The 24787-nt window shown below is 41.7% G+C and overlaps 1 protein-coding gene across 6 annotated transcripts in view; it reads left to right on the top strand.

The window, feature by feature from the left end:
• Window positions 1–2255: 2255 nt before the first annotated feature.
• Window positions 2256–24787, top strand: part of LOC138758194 (TNFAIP3-interacting protein 1-like) — a 101381-nt gene continuing 78849 nt past the window's right edge. For 2 of the 6 annotated variants that reach the window (XM_069926782.1, XM_069926779.1), the window contains exons 1-2: window positions 2265–2352; window positions 14273–14381. In XM_069926782.1, the coding sequence (XP_069782883.1) occupies window positions 14308–14381 (74 nt within the window). In that variant the 5' untranslated portion in view covers window positions 2265–2352; window positions 14273–14307. Of the gene's footprint in view, window positions 2353–14272; window positions 14382–24787 lie in introns of all 6 variants that reach the window. The other 4 variants (XM_069926780.1, XM_069926788.1, XM_069926791.1 and 1 more) reach the window with 3 other exon arrangements.

Raw genomic sequence — 24787 nt, forward strand, 5'->3', positions numbered from 1 at the left:
TTCAAAGGCACCCGGAGCCTGGTCTGTCTGACTTGAACAGAGCTCCGGCATTTTAAATGAGATCTGATTTGAAGTGTTTGTATTGCATGACTAATTAGTGGTAATTCTGCTGTGCCCGCAGGAAAAAGGAATCTCAAGGTTGTACATGATGTCCTGTATGTACTCTAACAATAAATCTGAAACATTAACTGTTTTTCTTGGCACAGATGTTGTCTTCTGAGGATTTCTCTACAGCTGAAGGACATACACAGGTGGTGAGCTGATATCAACTTGAGGTCAAAGGGCTCACACCAGGCGGAGGGTTGCTGGAGACTGGAGTCTTGTGCGGGCTGCAAGAGCATTGGAGGCAAATCCTTGGACACCCAGTGACTCCAAGGAGACTGTCCTTTGCTTCTCTTTCTCTGACTGTAAAAGGGGTATGTGACATAGTATTTAGAGGTGTTTTGGGAAGGATTATGAGAGGAGGTTGCACACAAACATTTTAAAACACAGAATATTTGCAGGACTTTTGCAGAGTGCTTTTTAGTAAAAAGTTGCAGAATACAGCTTACCTGGGAGAGCATGTGATTTTTGCAGGCAGACAGAACAGTTTTGCTCTGAGAGAGGGAGGGTGTGAAACAGAAAAAAGGAGGCAGATATCAGTTCCAGAAGGACAATACTGGCAAACTTTTGGAAGACTGCCTACTCAAAGGAGGAGATTGGCTGTCTGAAAGGTGGCCTGAAAGAAGGAGAACCCCTGAAGGTACCAAGTTTCGTCAGCAAGACTGATTAAACAGGAATCAGGTGCGGATATCCTGGAACAAAAGGAATCTCTCTCTGAAGACCAACAGGAGCCCTCCTGAGTGGTAACCATTTGCCTGTTTAGCACCAAACACTGGTGAACTTTGTAATGCTAACTTCTGTACACAGTACAAGAATTGCCTGCAACCAATGAGATTGAACTGTGATTGAAATAACTTTTCTAAGCTTATATACATATTATACACACCTGCGCTTAGTATTAGAAGGGGGATTAAGTAGGTTAAGTAATAAGTTAAAGTTTAATTCTGCTTTCTTGTTCAAATATAATTAAAAACCACTTTTGTTTAAGTAACCCTGTGTTGCTGGTTTTTGGGGTCCTCTGGACTCCGTAACAGGTGTGTTAGACTGGACCATGAAGTTGAGAACCGGGGAATGATAGGCTTTAACAAAAGGCTCTTTCAGGTGGACCTTCTGCCTTGAGGGGGCGGCAGGAGCGGATCTTTCGCCGCAAGTGGGGAGATCATGTGGCTTTACTCTGGGGTGTTCAGGTCACCTGAAAGGGTTGAGACACAAGACTTTGGCTGAAGGCAGGGAGGGAGGTCAACCTTTCTGGCCAGGTCACAAGGGGAGATGGGTGACTCGTGGGCGGGCCATCCTCATACATACAAGGCACAGGTAGGGAATGAGGCACAAGGTGAAAACCTATCACTGCAGGGTGGCGGGCAATGCTCCTGGAGAATGTTTGCCTGACTTTTTGGCGGACTCAAGGCCATTTGGTGTAAGATTATAAATAGTATCGGATTTGATCCGCTTCCACCAACACTCATTTCACACCGTTGGAGCTTTCCTAGCCCGCTGCTGAGTTTCAACTTAACGTGGCAGCCACAAGTGGCCAATTCAGCTGGACAATCCTTTATATCAGAGGAGCGTGAACTGGTCCTAATCAGCTCATTGTCAATGAAGTTCACACCGCAACGATCTGGGGTTGGGGAGGCTTCGTCCTGCAGGGCTCCAACCACTGAGCGGCCTTTCTAACATGTTTTCGGGGCTTCAAGACTTTAATGATCCCACGTGCTCTTACTTTGGTTTAAAAAGGTAGTCATTTACGATCTGGGGGGTTGGGTTATTACCGTCAATGGCCGCTTGTTGTCAAGTTTTCCGCCGGTGTGGGCTGCGGTCTTGGCCGACGGGCGCTCTCTCTCCCCCCCCCCCCCCGCCGGTGGGGCTTCCTGGCGGAGTGTGGGAGGCAGCGTGCTTACCCTTCTCCAGCCGGGCGAGGGAATCCTCGGCATTGCGCCATCAGGGAGGGAGCTGCTCCTCCTCCTCCTCATCTCTGCTGAGCTCCACTCCGTTTCGCGAGAAACGCGTGGGACGGCCGGAGAATTGAGACGTTTCAATCAGCTCGGGCTAGAAATGAGCTGCTCGGCAAAAGGGATTCCCCTTTGAAAAAGGAGGGTTCGATCTCCCTCCCTCCCTCCCTCCCCGCGTATATATTGGAGGCGCCGCTCCTTGCAGAGGTGACAACTCTCCGCTTGAGTCGGTCAGTGATTCCTCAGCGGAGACGCTCTCGTTTGCGCATTGACTCTCATTGAGCACAGTGTGAGGTGGAAGGTAAGCTGCCCTTTAAAGCTGCTCCTCTTTTGTGCATCTCTTTCGGAGAGTAACTCTTGATCCTCCGGGTGGAGGCAGGGAAGGGGAGATTTTTTATTTCGTTGCGCAGAAGAACGGTCTCCTGAGATCAGATCGAATTGGAAGGGAATCCCCCTCTCGTCTGTGGGCCAAGTCTTGAAGATCCTGCGATGAAACGCTACTCTTGGTACCCAATGATACATCTTCCCCCCCCCCCCACCACGTTATTTTCGCTTACCGTTCCGAATGTTAACCCTTCACTGCCCATTAGAAGCGGGGGTTGCAGGTACTGGGAAAATATTGAACCCGGTACAATTGGGGTTCGAAAGGAACCCGTTACTTTCCGGGAGTGTAAACGGAACGTGCCGGCACCATCAGTGGCGAGAGCCGCGGCGTCGCTTTTCCTTTGGCTCACACCCTCGTCGGCTTTCTGATGTTTGCGTCTCGCATTCCGAGCACCTCCACTTGATCCCCTTCATAAGGGGCGGTGGAGCCCAAGTTGGCGCAAACAATAAAAGAAAACCGTATGTCAGGCCCGTCGTCTCTATCTGCCCCCACGCCAAGAACCTGCTGAGTTTCTGGGTATTGAACTCCAATCCGCTGATTTTCTTGCTTGGCTCAGTTTTGATACCTGAAAATATGTCGGTAGCTTTAAAGTACAGTTCCCCCTGCTTAAAATAGATGCACTTAAACTAAGTGTATTGGACACAAACTGATACTGATTAGCCATTTCTTAGTCTATGTTGATTTGGGTATTTCTTTAATACCATATTCGAAGAACATTTCAGGATCTCACTGCACCCATATTTAAAATAAAATCAGGACAATGTGCTTGCTGAACTGTGAAAGCAGAGCACAGCAACCACACAAAGAACAGATCAGATTAAGGTCCCTGTCACCTGAGTGCTGTCCCAATGAGATACAATTGTGGGATCCAGCACATACATTTAAAGTGGAAATTTGTTCAGCTAGAAATGTCAAGAGTCCGATGCTTTTTTTGCAATTGCAAACAAAATGCCTTTGGTTAACTTCACCATGGCAGATGTTATTGAGGTAGAAAACGCCATGCGGAGGGCATGATCCTGTGTTATTCCAGTATAACTCCTCAGCTGTCATCTAGCCAAAACAATTGGAAAGTAGTATATAAAAAGCAGGACAATCCAATTCAGGGAGTTGCCATCCAATCAGTCTCCTCTTCAATAATATCAGCAAAGCAATGGGAACTGTTTTCAACAATGCTAAATCATGGCATTGTGAAAGATTATGTTATATTTTATATTGTATATAGATATGTTTTAAAGGAGATAAATTGTGTGTGGGGGGGGGGGATTTAGTTAGGTCACACACAGATACAAGTACTTCAAAATGGATCTCATTTAAAATGCTGGAGCTCTGCTCAAGCCAGACAGTCCAGCGCCTTTGCAAAAATTTGAAAGAATACTTATAGGGACTGCACAAGTAGGTGTTAATTGGATATGCTGTGGAGCAACAGATTATTGTTTTGGATGAACAGACTCAGAAGATTAAATCCAGCGCCGCAGTCTGTTTGAATGCAGTTGGCTGTTCTAAGAGGGTCATGTGTTTTTCTCACAGAGAGAGAGAGAGAATTCAGTTCAGCAGCAGCAGCTGGGACTGGAATGGGACAAGCTGGAAAGCTTGTGGAAAAACCCCATTTTGAAGATGGGTTGTGAGTTCTTAGTTCAGCCTGGTCAAAGCCCTTGTGGTTCATGCAAGAGGAGAGGGCTGGCTGTATAATGTTTCACTTGAAATAATGGAAACAAAAAGGAACTCTGTGGTGACCTGAAAGAAAGAGGTTATCATCTGGAAAACCTCGATGGGGCAAGTTTCTTCAAGTGGCTGATCAGACAATCTCTCTCTGAAACCGACCTTCCCGAGTGGTAACCATTTACCTTTCAAGCACCGAAGCCTGGTGAACTTTATAAACACTAAATTCTGTGCACAGTATAAGAATTGCCTGCAACCAGTGAACTTGGAGGAGAGAGATTGGGCTGTGAGTTAAAGAACTTTTCTCATCTTACTCACACATTACATACATGTGCGCTTAGAATTAGAAGTGGGTTAAGTTAATACTGATAAGTTAGTGTTTGATCCTGTTTTCATGTTTAAAGATAATTAAAAGCAACTTTTATTTAAGTAACCATTGGTCTTGGTGAATTTTTATTGCTGCTGGGATTTGGGTCCTCTCGGCCCATAACAGCATTTTCTCACCTGTGCTCAAGTTTTGATTCTGTTCAGAACACTTGAGAACTAGTTTAAAGCCTTCATGGACAACAAATTAAAACCTACAATAAAAGGCAATGTTTTAACATGAAGGCCGCAGTTTACAAAGTATGGGCTCAGAGAGCCATGGTAAAATCGCAGTCAATATGCATCAGAGGGGAAAATGTTCCTCCAATAGGTCACACTTCAAGTCACGGTTGTGGGGGGCCAACCAGCCTTAGTCTCTGTTTACAGAAGGAATTCCTTTAAGTGATAGCTGAAGGTGTGGGAACATTATATTTCTCCAGTATAAAATCATAACTGGCAAAGCTTGCAGAGTTCTTTTCACTTCCTAGCATAATTATGCCACACACCTACAATATGAAGGAATGTAACCCTTTCCCTCGGCAATTAAATGTTGAAACAAAGAAATATTTAGTTTAACTGCAGCTTGAAGTAACGATAATTTATTTTATTATGCATCCCATTTATTATGGAAGGCATTTGACAAGGTCCCCCATGGGAGACTCATCCAACCTTGGTTGTGTGGATTTTTTAAAAAATTGGCTTGTTGGAAGAAAGCAGAGAGTAGTAATGGAAGGAAAGTATTCTGCCTGGAGGCCAGTGACTGGTGGAGTGCCATAAGGATCTGTTCTGGCACTCCTGCTCTTTGTGGGTTTTTTTTATAAATAACCTGGATGAAGAGGCAGAAGAATGAGCCAGTACATTTGCAGAAGGTTGGAGGAGTTGTGGATGGAAATGTCTATGGTAACGAAAGGATATAGACAGTATGCAGAGTTGGGCAGAAAAGAGGCAGATGGAGTTCAATCTGGATAACTATGAGGTGATGCATTTTGGAAGGACAAACCTGAAGGCTGAGCACAGGGCTAATGGTCAGTTTCTTAAGAGTGTGGGTGAACAGAGGGACCTTGGAGGTTCAAATCCATACCTCTCTTCAGGTCACCGCATAGGTTGGCAGGATAGTTAAGAAAGCCTATGAGATGCTGGGAATCATTAATAGGGAATTGAGTTCAAGAGTCAAGGGGTCATGTTGCAACCCTACAGTCTGATCTCTGGTGAAAGCATACATGTTCAGTTCTGGTCATCTGGCTATAACAAGGATGTGGAAGCTATGGAGAGGGTGCAGAGCAGATTTACCAGGATGTTGGCTGGATTGGAAAATAAATCTTATGAGGTGAGGTTAGCAGAGCTGGGACTTTTCTCTTTGGAGCATAGAAGGATGAGAGGAGACCTGATAGATGTCTACAAGATTATGAGTGGATGGACAGCCAGTACCTATTTCCCTGGGGAAATGCCAGAGGACACAAGTACAAAGTTAACAGAGGGAAGTTTAGGGGAGACATCAGGGGTAGGTTTTTTTTTTTACACTGAGAGTTGTGGGTGCCTGGACCGACTTGCCAGGTATAGTGGTGGAAGCTGAAACATTGGGGGCATTTAAAAGACACTTAGAGAGGCACACGGATGAAAGGAAAATAAAGGGTTATGGGATAGGGAGGGTTTAGTAGTTTTTTTTAAAAAGGAAGGAATATATGGGTCAGCACATCATGGAGGACCTGTACTGTGCTGTATTGCTCTAGTCCATTGAGTAGATTGCTACCTCAAAGATTGGCTGCTATTCTTCAGAGCAGGAATCCATGATCATATTTATTCTGTTACTATTTGTTTGGTGGAGAAGTTATAGCAATTACACTGAGAAATGCATTCATCCAGAATGGATGTTTTAGTAACTAAGATCGAATTGAAGATAGGCACCAGTTGCATGATTTTAGGTCTGCACATTGGAGCAAACTCACCAATGTCATATTTTAAATATTGTTTGAGTATGTAAGCTGGAAGATTTGTATGAATGTAAGCAAAAATGCCATTCTTTACGAACCTCCAATTGGGTTCACTGCTTGTAACTAAATAGTCTGAATCCATGTTCCCAGCACAGAAACAATTAATGTAAATTTAATTTATTTTAGACAAACAGCACGGTAACAGGCTATTTCAGCCCACGAGTTTGTCTGCCCAATTTACATCCCATTAACTTATATTCCTGGTAAGTTTGAAACAGTGGGAGGAAACCAGAGCCCCTGGTTGGGGGGGGGGGCGCGGGGGCGGGGTGGGGGGGGGGAGAGCTCACCCAGTCACGGAAAAACCGTACAAACTCATTACAGACAGTGCAGGATTCGAACCCAAGTCCTGATCGCTGGTGCTGTCAAGGTGTCGTGCTACGCCAACTGGGCTGCCCGCAAGTTAAATTAATTCCAATCTGTGGAATAAAACCAAGACAGGGCAACACGCTGAGAGAATAAAATTTTGAATAATAACATATTATGAGGATCATCTTGGAAACCACTCTGTGTCGATGTATAAAATAATCTATGGATGTCAGATACCTGTACTGCAAAATGCTGGACATTCTGCGTACTTAAAAGCTGAAAGATTCCAGCTTTTGACAGACTGAAATGGGACTATTTATTTAAAGTTTGGGGAAAATATGGACTAGGAAAGGTATTTATGAATTGGGTTAAAGCTCTATATCATGAGCCTAAAGTGAAATTAATCACTAATGGCCAAATCTCTTCAGTTTTCCCATTGTCCAGATCTAGTAGGCAAGGTTGTCCATTATCTCCTGGCTATTGAACCATTAACAGAATCTATTCGCCAAGATCCAGAATCAAGTTCATCATCCTCCTGTTTAATAGAGGAGACAAGTCTTCTTGGGTAAAATTGCAACTGCTTAAAGTTGGTTGAGCAGAAAATTGTATATATAAATGGAATTCTAAATTATTATTTGGTCTTAAGGGAACCCCCTTACTAAAACATATTATTACAATGGTCAAAATGGTGTTAGGGAGGCCTCTCTCCCAAAGCACCCCTTCCTCAAAATAAATTCATTCCGTTAACAATTGATCATATCATTCTAGAAACTTGGTCTGAGAGTGGGATCAAATATATTGAAGATCGTTTTGAGCAGGGACAATTTATGACATTTGAGCAAATCAGGAATAAATTTGGAGTTTTAAATACATCCTTTCTCTGCTATCTTCAGTTAAGATCTTATTTAAGGGATAAATTAGGTCCAGCACTGGACTTACTGCGATGTACTGAAATAGGGACTCTGGTTCGAAAGAGGATCATAAAGAAATTGAACTCAAAAGTATATTTCTTACATCAGGCAGAAGCCCCTAAGCAAGGGCTATAGAGGGGGATGGGAATCAGATTTGAGTATAGAAATTTATCCATTTTGCTGGTCTGACCTGTTCCTGGACAGCATGAGCAAAACAATTAATGTAAGGTATAGGCTGGTACAATATAATTTTTTTTGCATTTTACTCTGCAAAAATTAAATTTAAATCTGAATTATCCAATTTATGCTATCAATACAGCCAAGACATTGGGACCTTTTTGCATTTGACCTGGTCATGCCCAAAGTTGAGATCCTTCTGGGAAGATTTGGGAAATCTCCTGGAACAAATTACTGGAATTTGATACCCTCAGATGGCAGAATTGTTTTTATTGGTGAAAGTAACAGATACAAGACTTAAAATGAGGCTGTTGAACTAGCAATTGAAATTTGTTAAAGTTGCTTTAACCTTGGCCAGGAAATATATAGTCATTACTTGGAAATCTGATTCCCAACTGAGTCAGACCCACTGGAAGTCAGAAATGCCTAGTTGTGTTTCCCAAGAGAAGATTGCTTACTGCCTCAGAAATTGTTACAGCACGTTTTTAAGAATATGGAATCCGTATTTCAGATTCCCCACTCTTGTCTCCGATACCACTACCTCCAGTATCCCTAGTGATTTATCCCTAGTGATAAATGTCAAGACATTTATCCCTTAAGGGAGGTAGTAGGCTCTGGATGAACCACATAATGTTTCATCTGTATGTACTGTAATTAATGCTGATGGTAAATAGATGATTTTGTCACAACATATGGTAGAATACCCCTTAATTTTCTTTTTTTTTTAACTTTTCCTTTGGGGAGAGGGTCCTTCTCTTTCTGTTTTTTCCCTTTTCTTTCTGTTCCTACTCTTCTTTTGAGGATTGGCACACTGTGTAATTTTGTATTTATAAGCACTAGAGCAGAATTTGATCTTTATGATAATATGCTGATTCTTCCTTCTTCGTATATCAACACGTAATTTGGATTCGGTGTTTTGTATAAATCTGTGATGTTTCTTTGATTTTGTTTTGTAACTCCGTGCTGATTGAAAATCCTTAATTAAATAAGGTTGAAAGAGTCCCATTGCAGCTGTACAGTGGCTCCCAAGAACGACAAATTACAAGGACAGAAACCCTTTACCCTCTACTCTTCACTAAAGCTGTAAAAGCTCCTTATTTCAATTATATTGGGCACCCAGTTAGATTAATTTTCCCTACTTGCAAAGATGACACAAACATCGTGTGTGTGTGTGTGTGTGTGTGTGTGCGTGTGCGTGTGTGTGCGCGCTTTTGAAGGAAGGTAGCTAATTGATTCTGCTTTAATACAAATTTATTGATTGCTTCATCAATTGTATAGCGAGGTAGGGAGGGAGGTAAGGGGATGGGATTAACACACCCTCTGTATTGATTTGTTTATGGTTTGTTGAGTCTGTAAAAATCAAAAATATATTCATAAGATTAAAGCAAAAAAGAACTTTGGACACCACTTCTCATTTCATCCAAGCTGATGCCATTTTGTGGCATGATTGTCTCCCTTCTCTTTTTATTTTGTTGAATCTAAAGACATTCAAAACTCTGTTCAGGTCCCAACTGGTTGCTTGGCCCATTTATATCCAAAGACCAAACTGAAATGAAGTATTTTGCAGAAGACAAATACATTTTTGGATTTTGGATATCATATTTTCTATTGAAATGTATCTCTTTTCACATTAGATGCTCCATGCTGCCAATAAACTTGAATCATACAAATTTATGTTTTCATTAATTTTGGTTTAAGAACTTGGAATTCAGAATACAGACTAGATCCAACCTTATTTTATTTGGGTTGCACTGATCAGTGACATGACATTGTTGTGAAAGAGTAAAAGGGTAGACAGAAAGTGGTCAAATAAAAATAACACAAAAAAGTCTTGTTTCTTTACAACTATGACAGATTATAGATATGTTCTTAGGAGATAAATTGGGGCAGGTTTTTTAGTGCCGGTCACATTCAAACACTTCAAAATAGATTTCATTTAAAATACTGGAGCTCTGCTCAAGCCAGACAGGCTCCGAATGGCTTTGCAAAAGCTGTGAAGAGTGCCCAAGGGACTTCACTAATGGATTGTTGTTTTGAAAAGCAACAGATGAAAGAGATCGAAGGAGTATGTTCAGAGCCGCAGGCTCTCTGGGAGTGCTGCTTGCTGTTCTAAGAGGGTTGTGTAATTTTGCAGGCAGAAAGGGAGTCAAACAGGCCTTTCTCAGAGAGAGAGAGAGAGAGAGAGAGAGAGAGAGAGAGAGAGAGAGAGAGAAAAAAAATTACACAAACATTATTCTTTTTTTAACTAAAATATGGGAGCCATACTTAAAATTTATTGGTCTGAATATATTTTAATCATTCTTTCGATAACAAAAAGGCACTCACTTTCGTATGTTAACAACTGATATTTGTAAAAGGCTCCGTTATTGTGAAGGGGTAGGTGTAGTTCGGGTTTCTTTTTGTAGTGGGGTGGTTGGGTGGAGGGAGGGGTAGATCATTAATCTATCATTATGTACTTTATAAATAACGAATGGTAATATGGGGTTTTTATATATAATTCTGTATTTTATATATTATAAATAAAAATTTTTAAAAAGAGAGAGCAAGATCAGTTCTGCACTTTTACAGTCAGCAACAGCAGCTGGGACTGGAACAGGACAAGCTGGCGAGCTTATGGAAAAACCCCATTTGGAAGATGGGTTGTGAGTGTTTAGTTCAGCCTGGTCAAAGCCCTTGTGGTTTATACAAGAAGGGGAGGACTGGCTGCCTAATATTTTACTTGAAATAAGGGAAACAAAAAGGAACTCTGTGGTGACCTGAACGAAAGAGGTTATCATCTGGAAAACCCTGATGGGGCAAGTTTCTTCGGCAAGACTCTGAAGTGGCTGATTAGAAGGAATCAGTTGTCGGTGTCCAGCGAATGACAAATTTCTCTCTGAAAACCAACAAGAACCTTCCTGAGCAGTAACCATTTACCTTTCAAGCACCAAAGCCTGGTGAACTTCATAAATGTTAAATTCTGTGCACAGTATAAGAATTGCCTGCAACTGGTGAACATAGAGGAATGAGAAGTGAGATTGGACTGTGAATCAAAGAACTTTTCTGAACTTATATACACATTACCTACACGTGCACTTAAAATTAGAAGGGGGTTAAGTTAATAGTAATAAGTTAAAGTTTGATCCTGTTTTCATGTTTAAAGATAATTAAAAGCAATGTTTGTTTAAGTAACCTTTAGTCGGTGGCTTGGGGTTGCCGGTTGCTTGAATTTTGGATAGTAGAGGGTTTTACTGTATTGTCCAATGCTCTGAGTTCATCTGCTCTAATACTCATTGCATTAAAGTACACCCATTTCAACCTATCCAACCTACTGCATTTATATTCCATCCACTGCCTGTCCTTCCACACATTCTCACTATACTTACCATCTACTATTTCACCAACTGATCCGTCATCTGTCCTAACACTCTGGTTTCCCTCCCCCTGCCTTGCTAGTTTATATTTGTATTTAAGTTTAGGCTGAGTTCAGAGGTCTTTCTCAGTAAATGACTTGGTGCTTTCTGCTTAGTTTCCTGTATTCAGATGGTCATCCAGAAAGCAAGAGGTTGCATCCATCCAACACACACACACCCTTCCTCCACTGCTTTGAAGGATAATCATTGCGGTTATACAAGTTACAACACAATTCCTGTCAAGTATGCGTGGAGACAAAAAAAGAGGGTAAACTTTTTAAAAAAAAAATAAATTAACCGTAAAAGTCTCAGGAAGTAGAATAATGTGGCATTCAGAAATAACCACTTAGTTAATTAAAAGGAATGTAATGACAGGAAAATGTTGTCATTGGGAGTAGTGCTACTTATTTTAATAATTTTTTCATGATAGTTGCTATTTTGCAACCATCTCTGAAAAGTGGTACAGTGCAACTTTGATTACGTGAAATGGTCGGGATCAGGCCTATTTCGGATAAACTATATTTTCAGAGAACCAGTCTTTTTTTTTTAAAAAGAGTCCAGTAGCAATAGCAAATCACTTTTAACCATGTTTAAACAACAATAAACAACAAGAGAAAGGCTTTTTAAACATTAAAATTATGTTTTAATTTTCACCAAAAAAAAATCAACCTGAGCAAAATAAGATAAATCCATCAGCAAAATCTCAAAATTCTACTCAAGGTTTTTTCCAAAAAAATTTTTCAACCCTTGAAGTTGCTTCAGCTTAAAAAAAGTTTGGATAACTGAAGATTTCTGATTGTTTCATTCATCCTCATCTATCCGAAACCATTCACAGGCGAGATGACATAATTTCGGCATCTAAATTTTTTGCTTAAATGAGGATTTCTGATTTTTCTGAAATCCTCAATAATCTGGGGAGAAAAAAAAAAATTTCAGAGCTGAACAGACGTCACCTCCGGGTCCCAAAAATATTTGGATAGCTGAGGTTTTCGGATCATCTGAATTTGGATAATCGGAGTTGTACTGTACTTGCACATTGAGTACACACTGAATAAACAATGAAGTCATGTTGTGTGGTGCAGGCACGGGTAGTGTTGAGGAAGCAGGAAGTCTGCACAGGGACTTGGACTTGGTAGGGAGTATGTGCAAAGAAGTCGCAGATGGAATGCTTTTGGGGTGAAGTGTCTGGTCATGCACATTGGTAGAAAGAATAAAGAAGTCGGCTATTATCTAATTGGAGAATTTAGAGAGCAGAGGCCCAAAATGACTTCAGAGTCCTAGTGCAGGATTCCTTAAAGGTCGATTTGCAGGTTGAGTCGGAAGTAAGGAAGGCAAATGCAATGTCAGCATTCATTACGAGAGGACCAGAACATAAAAGATAAAATGCTGAGGCTTTATAAGGCATTGGTCAGACCACATTTGGTGCACTGTGTGCAGTTTTGCGTTGTGTTGGAGTAGGTCCAGATGAGGTTAACCAGAATGATCGGGATGAAAGGATTAATGTTTGAGAAGCATTTGCTGGCTCTCAGTCTGTACTCACTGGAGCTTAGAAGGATGATGTGGGAATCTCATCAAAACACGCTGGATATTGAAAGGGCTAGACAGAGTGGATCAGTGGTTCTCAACCATTTTATTTCCACTCACATGCCACTTTAAGTATTTCCTATGCCCTAAGTGTTCTGTGATTAGTAAGGGATAGCTTAAGATGGTATCTTGGTGGAAAGAAAAAGGTTTGAAAACCATTGTTTTAATCATCCTTCATTGACTCGTTACGTGCACGGTTTCAGAACTCCAAAGGAAATGGGCCAAGGACAATTTTTCTCAAGCCAAATATTTCAGTAATAATTGAGTCTAGAGCAGTGATTCTCAACCTTCCCTTCCCACTCAGATCCCACCTTCAGCAATCCCTTACTAATCACAGAGCTCCGATGGCATAGGGATTATTTAAGGTGAGATGTGAGTGGAAACAAAAAGGTTGGTAACCACTGGAGTAGATGATTCCAGTACTGGGAGAGTATATGACCAAAAGTTGCAACCATTGTTTCTTTAGAACTGAGATGAAAAATTTCATCAGCCAGAGGAATTAATTGTTGAGGCCAAGCATAGTTGATAGGTTCTTGATTGGTAAAGGCATCAAAGATTATGGAAAGAGGCAGGAGAATGGGGCTGAAAGGAAAAGTACATCAGCTATGACTTGAGTGGCAGAGCAGACTCGATGGGCTGAATAGCCTGATTCTGCTCCTTCGTGGTACCTTTGGTGGAACAAAGCATTTTCTTGATTAAACTGCAACACTGAAAATTAACAGTAGTTTCATAAGAAATTGAAAGCCCATTCCGTTAAGTAGAAGTTGTGTTGTTATTGATAATTTTTGCTTGTTTTACTTGGTGTGCCAGCTGGGTGAGATGCATTCTATTCACTCTGAAGAGAACGATTGTTTAGCCAATGACATAGTCCCCAGGAGAGGTCAGTTTTGCTTTCTTTGCCAGGCTTGTTCTTGCACAATTGAAAGACTTGTAGAATCATCTCTGAAATGAGCACACAAAAGTGCTGGAGAAGCTCAGTAGATCATAGAGCATCCACGGAAAGCAAAAGTCTGTCGATCCTTCGGGCCTGAACCCTTCTAAACCCACCCCCCGCCCCACGAAGGAAGGGCTCAGGTCTGAAATGCTGATGGCCCTTTGCTTTCCATGGACACTGAGTTTCTCCTGCACTTTGGTGTGCTGCACTGGACCACAGCGCTCATTTAATTTCTGGACCAACCAGTTTGTTCCGGCGCATTTCCCAAAAGGCTGTCGATGCCACTGCAGCAGATTTTTTTCCCTAAATAGTCACAGAATCTCCTCCGTGATTTTTGATCAACCGTGACCATTAAAGAACTAATTTAGTATTTTTGCTATTCCAGTTACGAGCGGAGCAATGCTCCCTTCCATGTGGCTTACTGTTAGATGACAAGAGAGAAATGACACTAATACTTGATATATGCAAAGCATTGCAACAGAGCTTTGCAAACACTTTGTTTCCACTTCCTTTCTGCAGGAAACAGTTGCTACTAAAAATGTAGAACATTGAAAATGCTGCTTTCAAGCACTCATCCCCTCAGCTCTCAACATAAATCAAGCAAAGCTTCAGACGGACAAACCACAAGGTATCATCCTTACTCAGGAAGACTCATTTGAACTCTAATAAGGATTTTAAAGATTATTCCTCTCTGAAACGAAATGGTGACAATAAAGAATGCAGATTTATGATTGGAATTCCCCCCCCCCCTCACCATCTCCTCTTTGTGGTAACAATTGTGATGGTGCAAATCATTTATTCAGATTAGAATACTGATGCAAGTCTGGTTGACGTGATATCAATCAAATAGATGGCATCACTCCCATAATCATCAATATATTGGAAAGAAATCTCATTGCAATTTTGAACTTTAATGTTCAATGTAAATATGGATTCATCAAATGTACACATGACTTTCACTTATCGGTTAAATGAGTTGGAGGGAGAACGTGAATTAAATTAGAAATGATCTTTGAAGAAATAAAGTTTCCGTAAGTGCACTTTATATGTGAGCTCTGTTCAAACTCCAGCAGACTCATTTCCACTAAAATAGAGAAGGTTAAATAATTTTCATCAATGCCCAACTAATGTTTACATGCTATTTGGTTAATGGGAGGGGATGCAATAGCTATAGTCTTAAACTTCACTCGATCCACTATTAAACTGGGCATGTAGAACTCTGCATCCAATATATTATCCTCCGTCACCGACCATGTGATCCCACCACCAGATATATCTCCCCTCTCTCCCTTCAGTCGGGACTGCTACCCCTGTGGCTCCCTTATCCATTCATCCCCTTCCCACCAATTGCCCCCTTGGTGACAGTCTGAAGTGCCACATCTGTTTCCCTCACCTCATCCTTCAGCACCCCTTTGAGGCCCCAAACATTCCTGCCAAGTGAGGCATCCCTTCGTTTGCGAATCTGCGGTGCTCCCATCCTGGCCTTCTCTTCGTTGGACTGGGAGGTCGCTTCACTGAGCACCCTCGCGCTGTCCACATCAGTGACCGGGATCTCCCAGTGACCAACTATTTCAATTCCACACTCCACTCCCGCGCCGATGTGTCTTTTTGTGGCCTCCTGCACTGCTAATTCGAGGCCACCCGTAAATTGGAGGACCACCACCAAATATTCTGTCTGGGCATTCTCCATCCGGATATTATTAACAGCGGCTTCTCCAGTGTCCCCTGCCTTCATCTCTTCCCCATCCTTCTGTCCCCTTTCCTCCAACTCCCCGCTGGCCTTTCTTCTCCATTCACAGAGCTATCCCTTCCCCCCCATCACTTATGTTATTTTTTACTCTTGTGCCCTGCGACCCGTATCCAACTATTACCTCTTGCCCATGCTCATTCCTTGCCTCTCCCTCCACCATTTCGTTCTGCCTGCAATTTGCTCATACCTTGATGAAGGGTCCATATCCGAAGCATTGGTGATGTTTTATCGTTGCTGCATAAGAAAGCTCCATGACCTGCTGAGTTCTTCCAGCATTTTTGTGTCAAAAGCAAAACACTATACCCTCATAAATAAAGATATGCAGCCCTCGTCATTGCTTTCCCTTCCATAGTTTGATTGTAGCTCAAGCTCCCAGAGAATTAAAATAGATTAGATCAAGGAAATAAATCACAAAGGGAAACACCACACCAATCTGGAAATCCCCTCAGAAGCCTTTATGCTGGTTTCCAAATATGCATACTCTAAGATCTTCTGATTAAAATTCGCTGATAGGCTTTTTGTTATTCAACCTAAATAAAGCAGTTAGTTGTCATTTTTACTTCATTTAATGATTCCACTGTCTTTCACATGATTTTTACCCAATCAGCTCAATTTAGTACACTTTCTCTGGTAGCTTCATGGGTGAAAGGACATGGAAGGTATGTTTATTTTAATGGTGTGCTAATTAATTAATAGTATGCTTATTAATTAATGGTATGCTAATTAATTTGTGGATATACTGGGGTGGCACGATTGGGGCAGCGATTAGTGCAGCACCTTTACAACTCCACCGATCAGGACTGGACCTGGGTTCGAATCCTGCACTGTCATTAAGGTGTTTAAACGTTCTCCCTGAGTCTGTATGGGTTTTCCCCGGCGGCTCCGGTTTCCTCCCACCCTTCAAACATAGGCCCAAATTGGCGTATGACTAAATTTAAAAAAAATTGTACTCTGAAGGTTATTTTGGAAAATGAGATTTCGACCACAGGTCTGTGAAGAAAAAAAAACTTTGCCTCACACTTCTAAGAAATTTTTGGGAAATCCTTTTATATGTCACTACAGGGGTGAATGGATACTGCGTACAAAATGCTCATTTTATTCTTGTGTTCAAGTTGCCTACATTTTTAATGAATTTATGAGACACTCAAGCCAGGTTTAGAAGCTGATTCATTTTTGCAAATGGTGATTTTACAATATCAATACAATTGTAATTATATCATCTCATCCAAGAAAAGTGTGGGCACTTACAACTACAGCCTGAAGAGAATTTGTTTTCCACTGAAGTTAACGCATAATGTTTTGGGACCAAGAGAATCAGGAGAATTGTGTTGGATCAGACAAAAAGTTGCAGGACTCCCTGTTTTTGACTACCTGCAACACACACACCCTTCCTCCATTGCTGTACACACACACACACACACACACACACACACACACACACACACACACACAACAATTGATTTTAGTGGGAGATTGCCTAGAGGCATATTAGGAAGCCTAGCTGTCAATAGATTGTGTTTATTGAAGAAAGATTACATTATGTAAAATTTCTTCTTTGGCTTGGCTTCGCGGACGAAGATTTATGGAGGGGGTAAAAAGTCCACGTCAGCTGCAGGCTCGTTTGTGGCTGACAAGTCCGATGCGGGACAGGCAGACACGGTTGCAGCGGTTGCAGGGGAAAATTGGTTGGTTGGGGTTGGGTGTTGGGTTTTTCCTCCTTTGCCTTTTGTCAGTGAGGTGGGCTCACTGTAAAATTAAAAATGAGGAAAAACACATAATTGCATCAAATAGCAGAGCAGACCTGATGAGCTAGATAAATGGCCTGATTCTGTAAATGTGTGTCTGTGTGTGATTGTGTGCATGTGTCAATGTGTGCATATTTATGTGTCTCTCTGTGTATGTGTGTAGATTTGTGTGCATGTGTCTGTGTATTTTCTGTGTGTGTGTGTGTGTGTAAATATATTTGTGTGCATGCAAGTGTGTTATGTGTGTGATATTAATGCCAGGAGAATGAATGCAAAGAAATAATGATCCGCACAATATTATTAAAGTTAAATCAGAATTGAAGTCGGCCATCTTACATTGACAAACTAGCAAGCTGACAAATTAATTGACTGATGATTGCCCAATTTATAAGTGCAGCTGCTTGCTGCCATAGAGTAAAATGCCCATGGCTACAAATTTAATGTTTAGCCATTGACAAGTGCCCCCTCATACCGCTAAGATAACGAGAACAAACTGGTTTACTTCCTTAGGTTGAAGTGATTCAAGCTGTGAATTTATTGTCCCCAGTACGGCATTTAAACTGCAACAATGGCACATTTTTGGTTTCTTGGCTGTAGTTTCTCCAGCATCCTCTATTGTGGTGTGGAGTTTGCACAATTCTGATCGTAGTTAGATGAACAAAGTTTTCTCTTTTTTGGGGGCCCTTGATTGGAGATGTTGGAATGAATCGTATAAACTATCCCTACAGTCATGTGGATCCCGACAGTTTTTCACAAAATAATATCACAATACTAATTGTTCTTGGATATTCACAACTAGTTTAGCAACAAGGTAACATTGACAGAGCCAAGTTTAATTCATATATTACACAGCATGAAGTTTATAAAAAAAAACATACAGCATAATTAGATTGTACATACTTTTGTTGTAATCTTGATACTTTCTACTGACCACTACGACATTTCATTCACATTCTCAAATTTGACAATGATCAGCAAAGAGTTCTCATACTGTGGCCATTAGCTTTCAGACCCATGTGTGGTTTTTAATATGACAGTCCAGGAAACCGGGAACGAGGAATCAGTTCAGATAAAGCATGAATGGTTCTTCCTATCTTTGTTTAATTCAGAATAATTAAGAGGGGGTAGTTTCTGAGTTGTGGTCATGAGGACAGTTTAAATTTAATGCCAAGAGAATTTGCAATCAGTACAAAAAAAATCAATACAATTTTTTAAAACTTATGTTTCTCAAAGCAAACGCTGGTGACAAAGCTTCACATCACATCATAGGAATGCAACTTCCCCTCACCCTCCTCCTAGTCCTGATAACATTGGGTAGCCAGTCTGTTAAGATGACATTCAATTGCTCGATAATGCAGTTATGTCATTCTTACTAGTTCAAGTTGCATCAAAACTTTTTGAATGTGCTGTCAGGGAGTGACCAGTTGTGACACATAGTCAATCATTAACTACTCATTTTCAAAGTGCAAAAAAATCAAAACACTGCAGATTCTGAAGATCTGCCTTGAGACTCACACTTACGTCCCACTAAATTGGCCATCCTGTGTTCCAGGATAGGAATGACCACTTCTAACTGGGACAGTGAACGTTTTCACACTTGCAAGGATCCATCCCTGGGGTTAGGACTGTTCTACCTTCTACCAGTGATGTTATGATGCATCAAGTTATGGTGGACCTGCCCTAAATCCTGATCAATGTATTATGATATTATATTTAAACAAATTTAATCATGTCCAATTATAACATGATTAAGCTTTATGTACAGCACTGTATAAGCCCTTCAACCCCTGTTGTTAATGTGCCGACCTATATAAATGTTTATAAGGGACCGTGGAAAAATGTTAGCAATAAATAGCAATAGTGGACAATTTTTATACAGCGTGGGATAGTTGGTTGCGCTATAGAGCATAATTTATACAGTGTGGAAAAGTTGGTAGCGCTATAGAGCACAATTTATAAATACTGTGGGGGCAATAAAACGATGGAGGACCTGCTCTCTCAGAATTCCATGTGGCAGAAAAAGGGCTGTATGCCCAGCTGCATGGACAGAGCATTCATGGAGGGGTTTCTCTTCCACACGGCATTCTGGGAAGTCAGGTCCACCACTGCTTTTTCCCACTGTCTTTATAAATTTTGCACTACAGTTCTACCAACTTTCCCACACTGTTTAAAAATTGTCTGCTATGACTATTTATTGCTATTTATTTCCTATCTCTCTCTCTCTCTCCCGCTGCGACTTTCCCACGGCAAAGTTTATACCTTCATTTTAATCTTTTCTTGCTTCACATTCCAGCACTCACGCAAAAACTTGGGTCCTTTCAATCCCACAATGCAATAGCCCAATCTGATTGCAACAGCGGGCATTGTACGAGGGTCAAGGCCATCAATCCGCGATGTGAGATGATGTCATCTGACACCGGCGGAGAGCTGATTTTTGCTTTCACACTCGACATTTTAAAGGCCAATTGGCTGTTAATTCCTGGGATCACCTGCCAGTGGGAAAGGGGCTAAAGTGTTAGAAAAACTAACTGGTCAAGCAGAATTTATGGAGGCAGAAAGGGAATTCGAGTTTGAAAGTGGATGACCTTTCAAAAGAATCTTAAGGTGAAATATCATCCACTGCAAACATCAACTTTGTTACAATCTCTACTTCCTGCTCAGTATTTCCAGTGTTTTCTGCTTTTATTTCAGTCAACACAGCAAATTTCAGAAGTTTTGGGTTTTTGAGATGTCATTGGCTGGTTTGATTCCATCTGAGATATTTGTAGTTTCAATTGCACCTCAACACCAGCAGTGGATCAGCCACAGTCCCCATCCCCCCACCTCCTCCCCACCCCTACTCCCCCCCCCCCCCCCCCCCCCACAGCTATACTCCCTGTGCATTCATGACAGCTCCAACATCATTTATAAATTCACAGGTGACACCAACATTTTAGGCCAGATCTCAAACTACAGCAAAATGAAATGGAAAGGAGAGAGAGGGCTGGCGTCAAGTTAGTGTAATGGCTTACGTAAAGCTTTTACAGTATCAGTGGCTCGGGTTCAAACCGGGCGCTGACTGTAAAGGGTTTGAATGTTCTCCCCAGTGACCTCCCACCTTCCAAAAATGAACAGGGCTGGCAGGTGAATTGGGTGGCATGGGTTTTAATGGCTGGAGTTGGCTTCCAGGTGTTGTAAAGAAAACATCTCCATCTCCATCAATATCAGCCACACTAAGAAAGTAGTCATGGGCTTCAGGAAGAGCAGTAGGGCTAATTACACTGTCGACATTAAAGGCACTGAAGAGATAGAAGACAACATCAATGCCTGAAAATTAAATACCTCCTAAAATAGGTCCTGGGCAACCCACATCAGCAGGCCATCCAAGAACTACCAATACTCAGGTCCTTGAGCAAATTTGCTATGTTTTGGAGTCACTCAACAATTTCTACTGATGCACCATCAAGAGTGTCCTGTCAGGATGCATCACTGGGAGCTGTTCTGCCCAAGACTGTAAGAAAGTGCTTGGTTGTGCATGCAGCTTAGATTCTCACCCAAACCTTCCTTCCCTCCATCATCTACACTTCCAGATGCCTTGCAAAAGCACATTAAAGGATGCATCCCATCCAGCTCTCTTCTCTTTCCTCACCTTGGGAAAAGATTCAGAATCGGAATCCCTTGTCATGAACGTGTTACAAAATCTGTGGGTTTTTGCAGCACCCTTACAGGTCCAAATATTTCTATAGATGACCTTTCAAAAATAAGAAAATAGGAGAAACTGAGGCAGGGTCTGTGGTCGTTGTCCACTCAGAAATCTGATGGCAGAGGGAAGAAGCTGTCCTTGTGCCATTTGCTGCTGGTCTTCAGGCTCCGGGACCTCCTTCCTGATGGTAGCAATGTTAAGAGGGAATGGTTTGGGTGGTGGGGGTTCCTGAGGATTGAGGCCATGACTGAATGAACCTCTCAACAGTAAAATAATGTTGCCCTTATTACCTTGTTTGCACTGATCTCTCACTAATGTTATTCTGCTGCATTTCTGCAAGATGATCTTGCTGGATAGCACACAAAACAAACATTTCCGTTGTCCCTTGCCGCACTTAACAATAAGCACCACCACTCTGCTCTCATCCCTGCTGGACAGAGGAAGAAAAGTCTCAATGGATTAATCCTTTGCAATTTCAGCCAATGCCAACAAGATGCCATTATTTCACTCTCTTCATGACTCCCTGATCCTTTCTGCCATGCCCTGCCCACCATCCCTCTTGTGGCACTTTGCCATGCAATTTTAAGAGGTGTGGTACAAGCCCAGAGGACCCCAAAACCCAGCAGCAATTTTTATTCACCAAGATAAATGGTTACTTAAACAAAAGTTGTTTTAAATTATCTTTAAATATGAAAACAGGATCATACTTTATTGACTTAACTAACCTAACTTAACTCCCTTCTAATTCTAAGCACACGTGTATGTAATGTATGTGTAAGTTCAGAAAAGTTGTTGGTTCACAGTCCAATCTCACTTCTCATTCTCCCAAGTTCATTGGTTGCAGACAATTCTTATAATGTGCACAGAGTTTAACTTATATAAAGTTCACCAGGCATTGGTGCTTGAAAGGTAAATAGTTACCGCTCAGGAAGGTTTTTGTCTGTTTTCGGAGAGAGAGAGAGTTGTTGTTCCAGGACTTCCACAACTAATTCCTTTTTATATCAGCCACTGGCTGACGAAACTTGCCCCCTTCAGGGTTTTCCAGATGATAACCTCTTTCTTTCATGTCACCACAGAGTTCCTTTTTGTTTCCCTTATTTCAAGTAAAACATTAGGCAGCCAGTCTTCTCCTTTTGTATGAACCACAAGGGCTTTGAACAGGCTGAACTAAGCATTCACAACCCATCTTCCAAATGGAGGTTTTCCACAAGCTTGCCATCTTATCCTGTTCCAGTCCCAGCTGCTGACAGTATCACTGTAGAAATGATCTCTCTCTCTCTCTCTCTCTCTGAGAGCCTGTTTGACTCTCTCTGCTTGCAAAACCACATGACCCTCCACTCCAGACAGTCTGTGGCTCCAACAAATTCTTTCACCTGTTGCCTTTTTGTAAACAATAATCCACGAGTGAAGTCCCTTGGGCACTCTCTAAAGCTATTGTAAAGGGTCTTTGGCCGATATGTCTAGCATGGGCAGAGCTCCAGTGTTTTAAATAAGATCTGTTTTAAAGTGCTTCTATGTGACCTACACTAAAAAACCTGCCTCAATTTATCTCCCAAAAACCTATCTATATTCTGTCACAGGTGCCACACCTCTACTTTCAGAATCAGAATTTATCATCTAGAACAAGTCGCAAAATTCAGTGTTTTCCTGCAGCATTATAGAGCAAGCATTCATATTATAACCATCTTACAACATTACTATAAATTTTAAAAAAAAAGAATAATAATGCATGAAAATTAAGACAGTGTCTTTGGTTCATTGTCCATTCAAAAATCAGATGGCAGCAGGGAAGAAGCTGTCTTTGTGCCGCTGAGTGCTCGTGTTTAGGATCTTGTACATTTTTCCTGATGGTAGCAGGGTGAAGAGGGCATGGCCTGGGTATTGGGGGGGGGGGGCTTTTTGAGGATGAGCCTGTTTTTTTAAGATATCTACCTCATGTAGATATCCTCACTGGAGTGCCTGCGATGTTGCAGGCCAAGTTGCCAACCCTCTGGAGTTTTTTCTTGTCCTGAGAGTTGCTACCTCCATATCAGACAGTGACGCAACCAGCCAGAATGCTCTCCACGATACACCTGTAGACATTGAAGAGAGTCTTCAGTGACATACCAAAGTGCCTCAGACACCTCACAAAGTATAGCCACTGGCGAGCCCTTCTTCTTGATTGCATTGACGTGGAGGCTTCAGGACAGATCCTTGAAGATGTTAACCTCTTTCATTTTCACTCCCCAGTGATCTAAGCGATCTTTCCAAGTAAATTAGCAATTGCCTTACACTTCATTGCTATCCTGCTTACTGCATGCAGAACGTGCCCCCCTCTACAGTGGAGACACAAAGTGCAGATCAGGTGGTGGCCTGGTGGAGCATCTGCACTAAGTTCACTGGTAAATGACTCGAAGTTTCTGGCTGCCTGCACTTTAATTTCCCCATCTCACTTCCACTCTAACCTTTCCATCTACGGCCTCCTGCACTTTTACAATGAGGCTCAGAGCAAGATTCCGCAACAGTGCCATTTTTTTTTTCTGGGCACATTGCACCCTTAAGGACTCAATATCAAATCCGTCGTTAAGTCATTCCTTCTTTCTTTCTGTATCAGAATTGCTCATTTCTGCCTTTTCTTTTACTGTATATTCTGGTCTGCTGGGTATAATCCCCAACCATACTCTAAGTAATGCAAAGAAGCTTAATCAGATCTCAATAGCTCCTCATCTGTCATGTCAGGTCATCTGGTCTCGCCCTATCAGACGTATTCCCTTTATTCTACCTATTCCCTGTCCCACCTTCTCTGCCATCAGAAACCAATTTGCTTTCTCTCCACTCTAATGAAGACTCCTGGACCTGATAATTAACTGCTTCTTTCTCCACAGGGACTGCCTGACCTGCGGAGAGCTTGCAGCACTTTCTGGTTTTCTCAACAAGTTTATTTCCTCTTGTCTTTTGTTGACAACATCTGAGGCCTGAGAACAGAGAAGCTGAGGCTCTTCTAGAAATGGTGCCAACCTTCATGATTGAATCAGATATCTCGATGAAGGAAAGGTCACTGAGGGAAAATAAGCATGTGTTTATCTGACTAAAAATGTTGAGGATAGTCCATTGTATGTCAACATAAGTTACATGCTGAAAATGGCCTGTTACAATTATAACCAGTAACATGCCATTAATGAATAGTAAAGTACTATGAAAAGATTCTGGCTGGTTGCACTGCTGCCTGGTCTGGAGGTGTCAACTCTCAGGACAAGAACAAACTCTAGAGGGTTGTTAACACTGGCTGCGACATCACAGGCACCAGACTTCACTCCATCAAGGACATCGACAAGAGGCAAGGTCTTAAAGAAGTTGCCTCTATCCTCAAGGACCATCCAGGCTGTGCCGTCTTCACTCTGTTACCATTGGGAAAAAGGTACAGGAGCCTAAAGACGAGCACTCAGTGGCACAAGGTCAGCTTCTTCCCTGCTGCCATCAGATTCCTGAATAATCAGTGAACCAAAGATACTGGCATGCACAATTATTTTTATTTTTTAGGGTAATGTTGTAAGAAAGTTATAATATGAATGTTTGCACTATGATACTGCCACAAAACAAACAAATTTCATGACTTGTTCGTGACGACAAATTCTGATTCTGAATGACAACACTGAGAATTTTGTGTTCAGTTCTAGTCACCTTATTACAGGGAGGATGTGGTGGCAATGAAGAGGGTGCAGAGGAGACTTAACAGGATGTTGCCTGGATTGGAAAATATGTCTTATGAGGGCAAAGTTAACAGAGCTGGGCTTTATCTCTTAGGAGTAAAGAAGGATGAGAGGTAACTTTACAGCAATTGACAAGATTATGAGATGCATGGATAAGGTAGGCAGCAC

The sequence above is a fragment of the Narcine bancroftii genome, chromosome 3, assembly GCF_036971445.1.
Source record: "Narcine bancroftii isolate sNarBan1 chromosome 3, sNarBan1.hap1, whole genome shotgun sequence".
NCBI lineage: Eukaryota > Metazoa > Chordata > Chondrichthyes > Torpediniformes > Narcinidae > Narcine > Narcine bancroftii.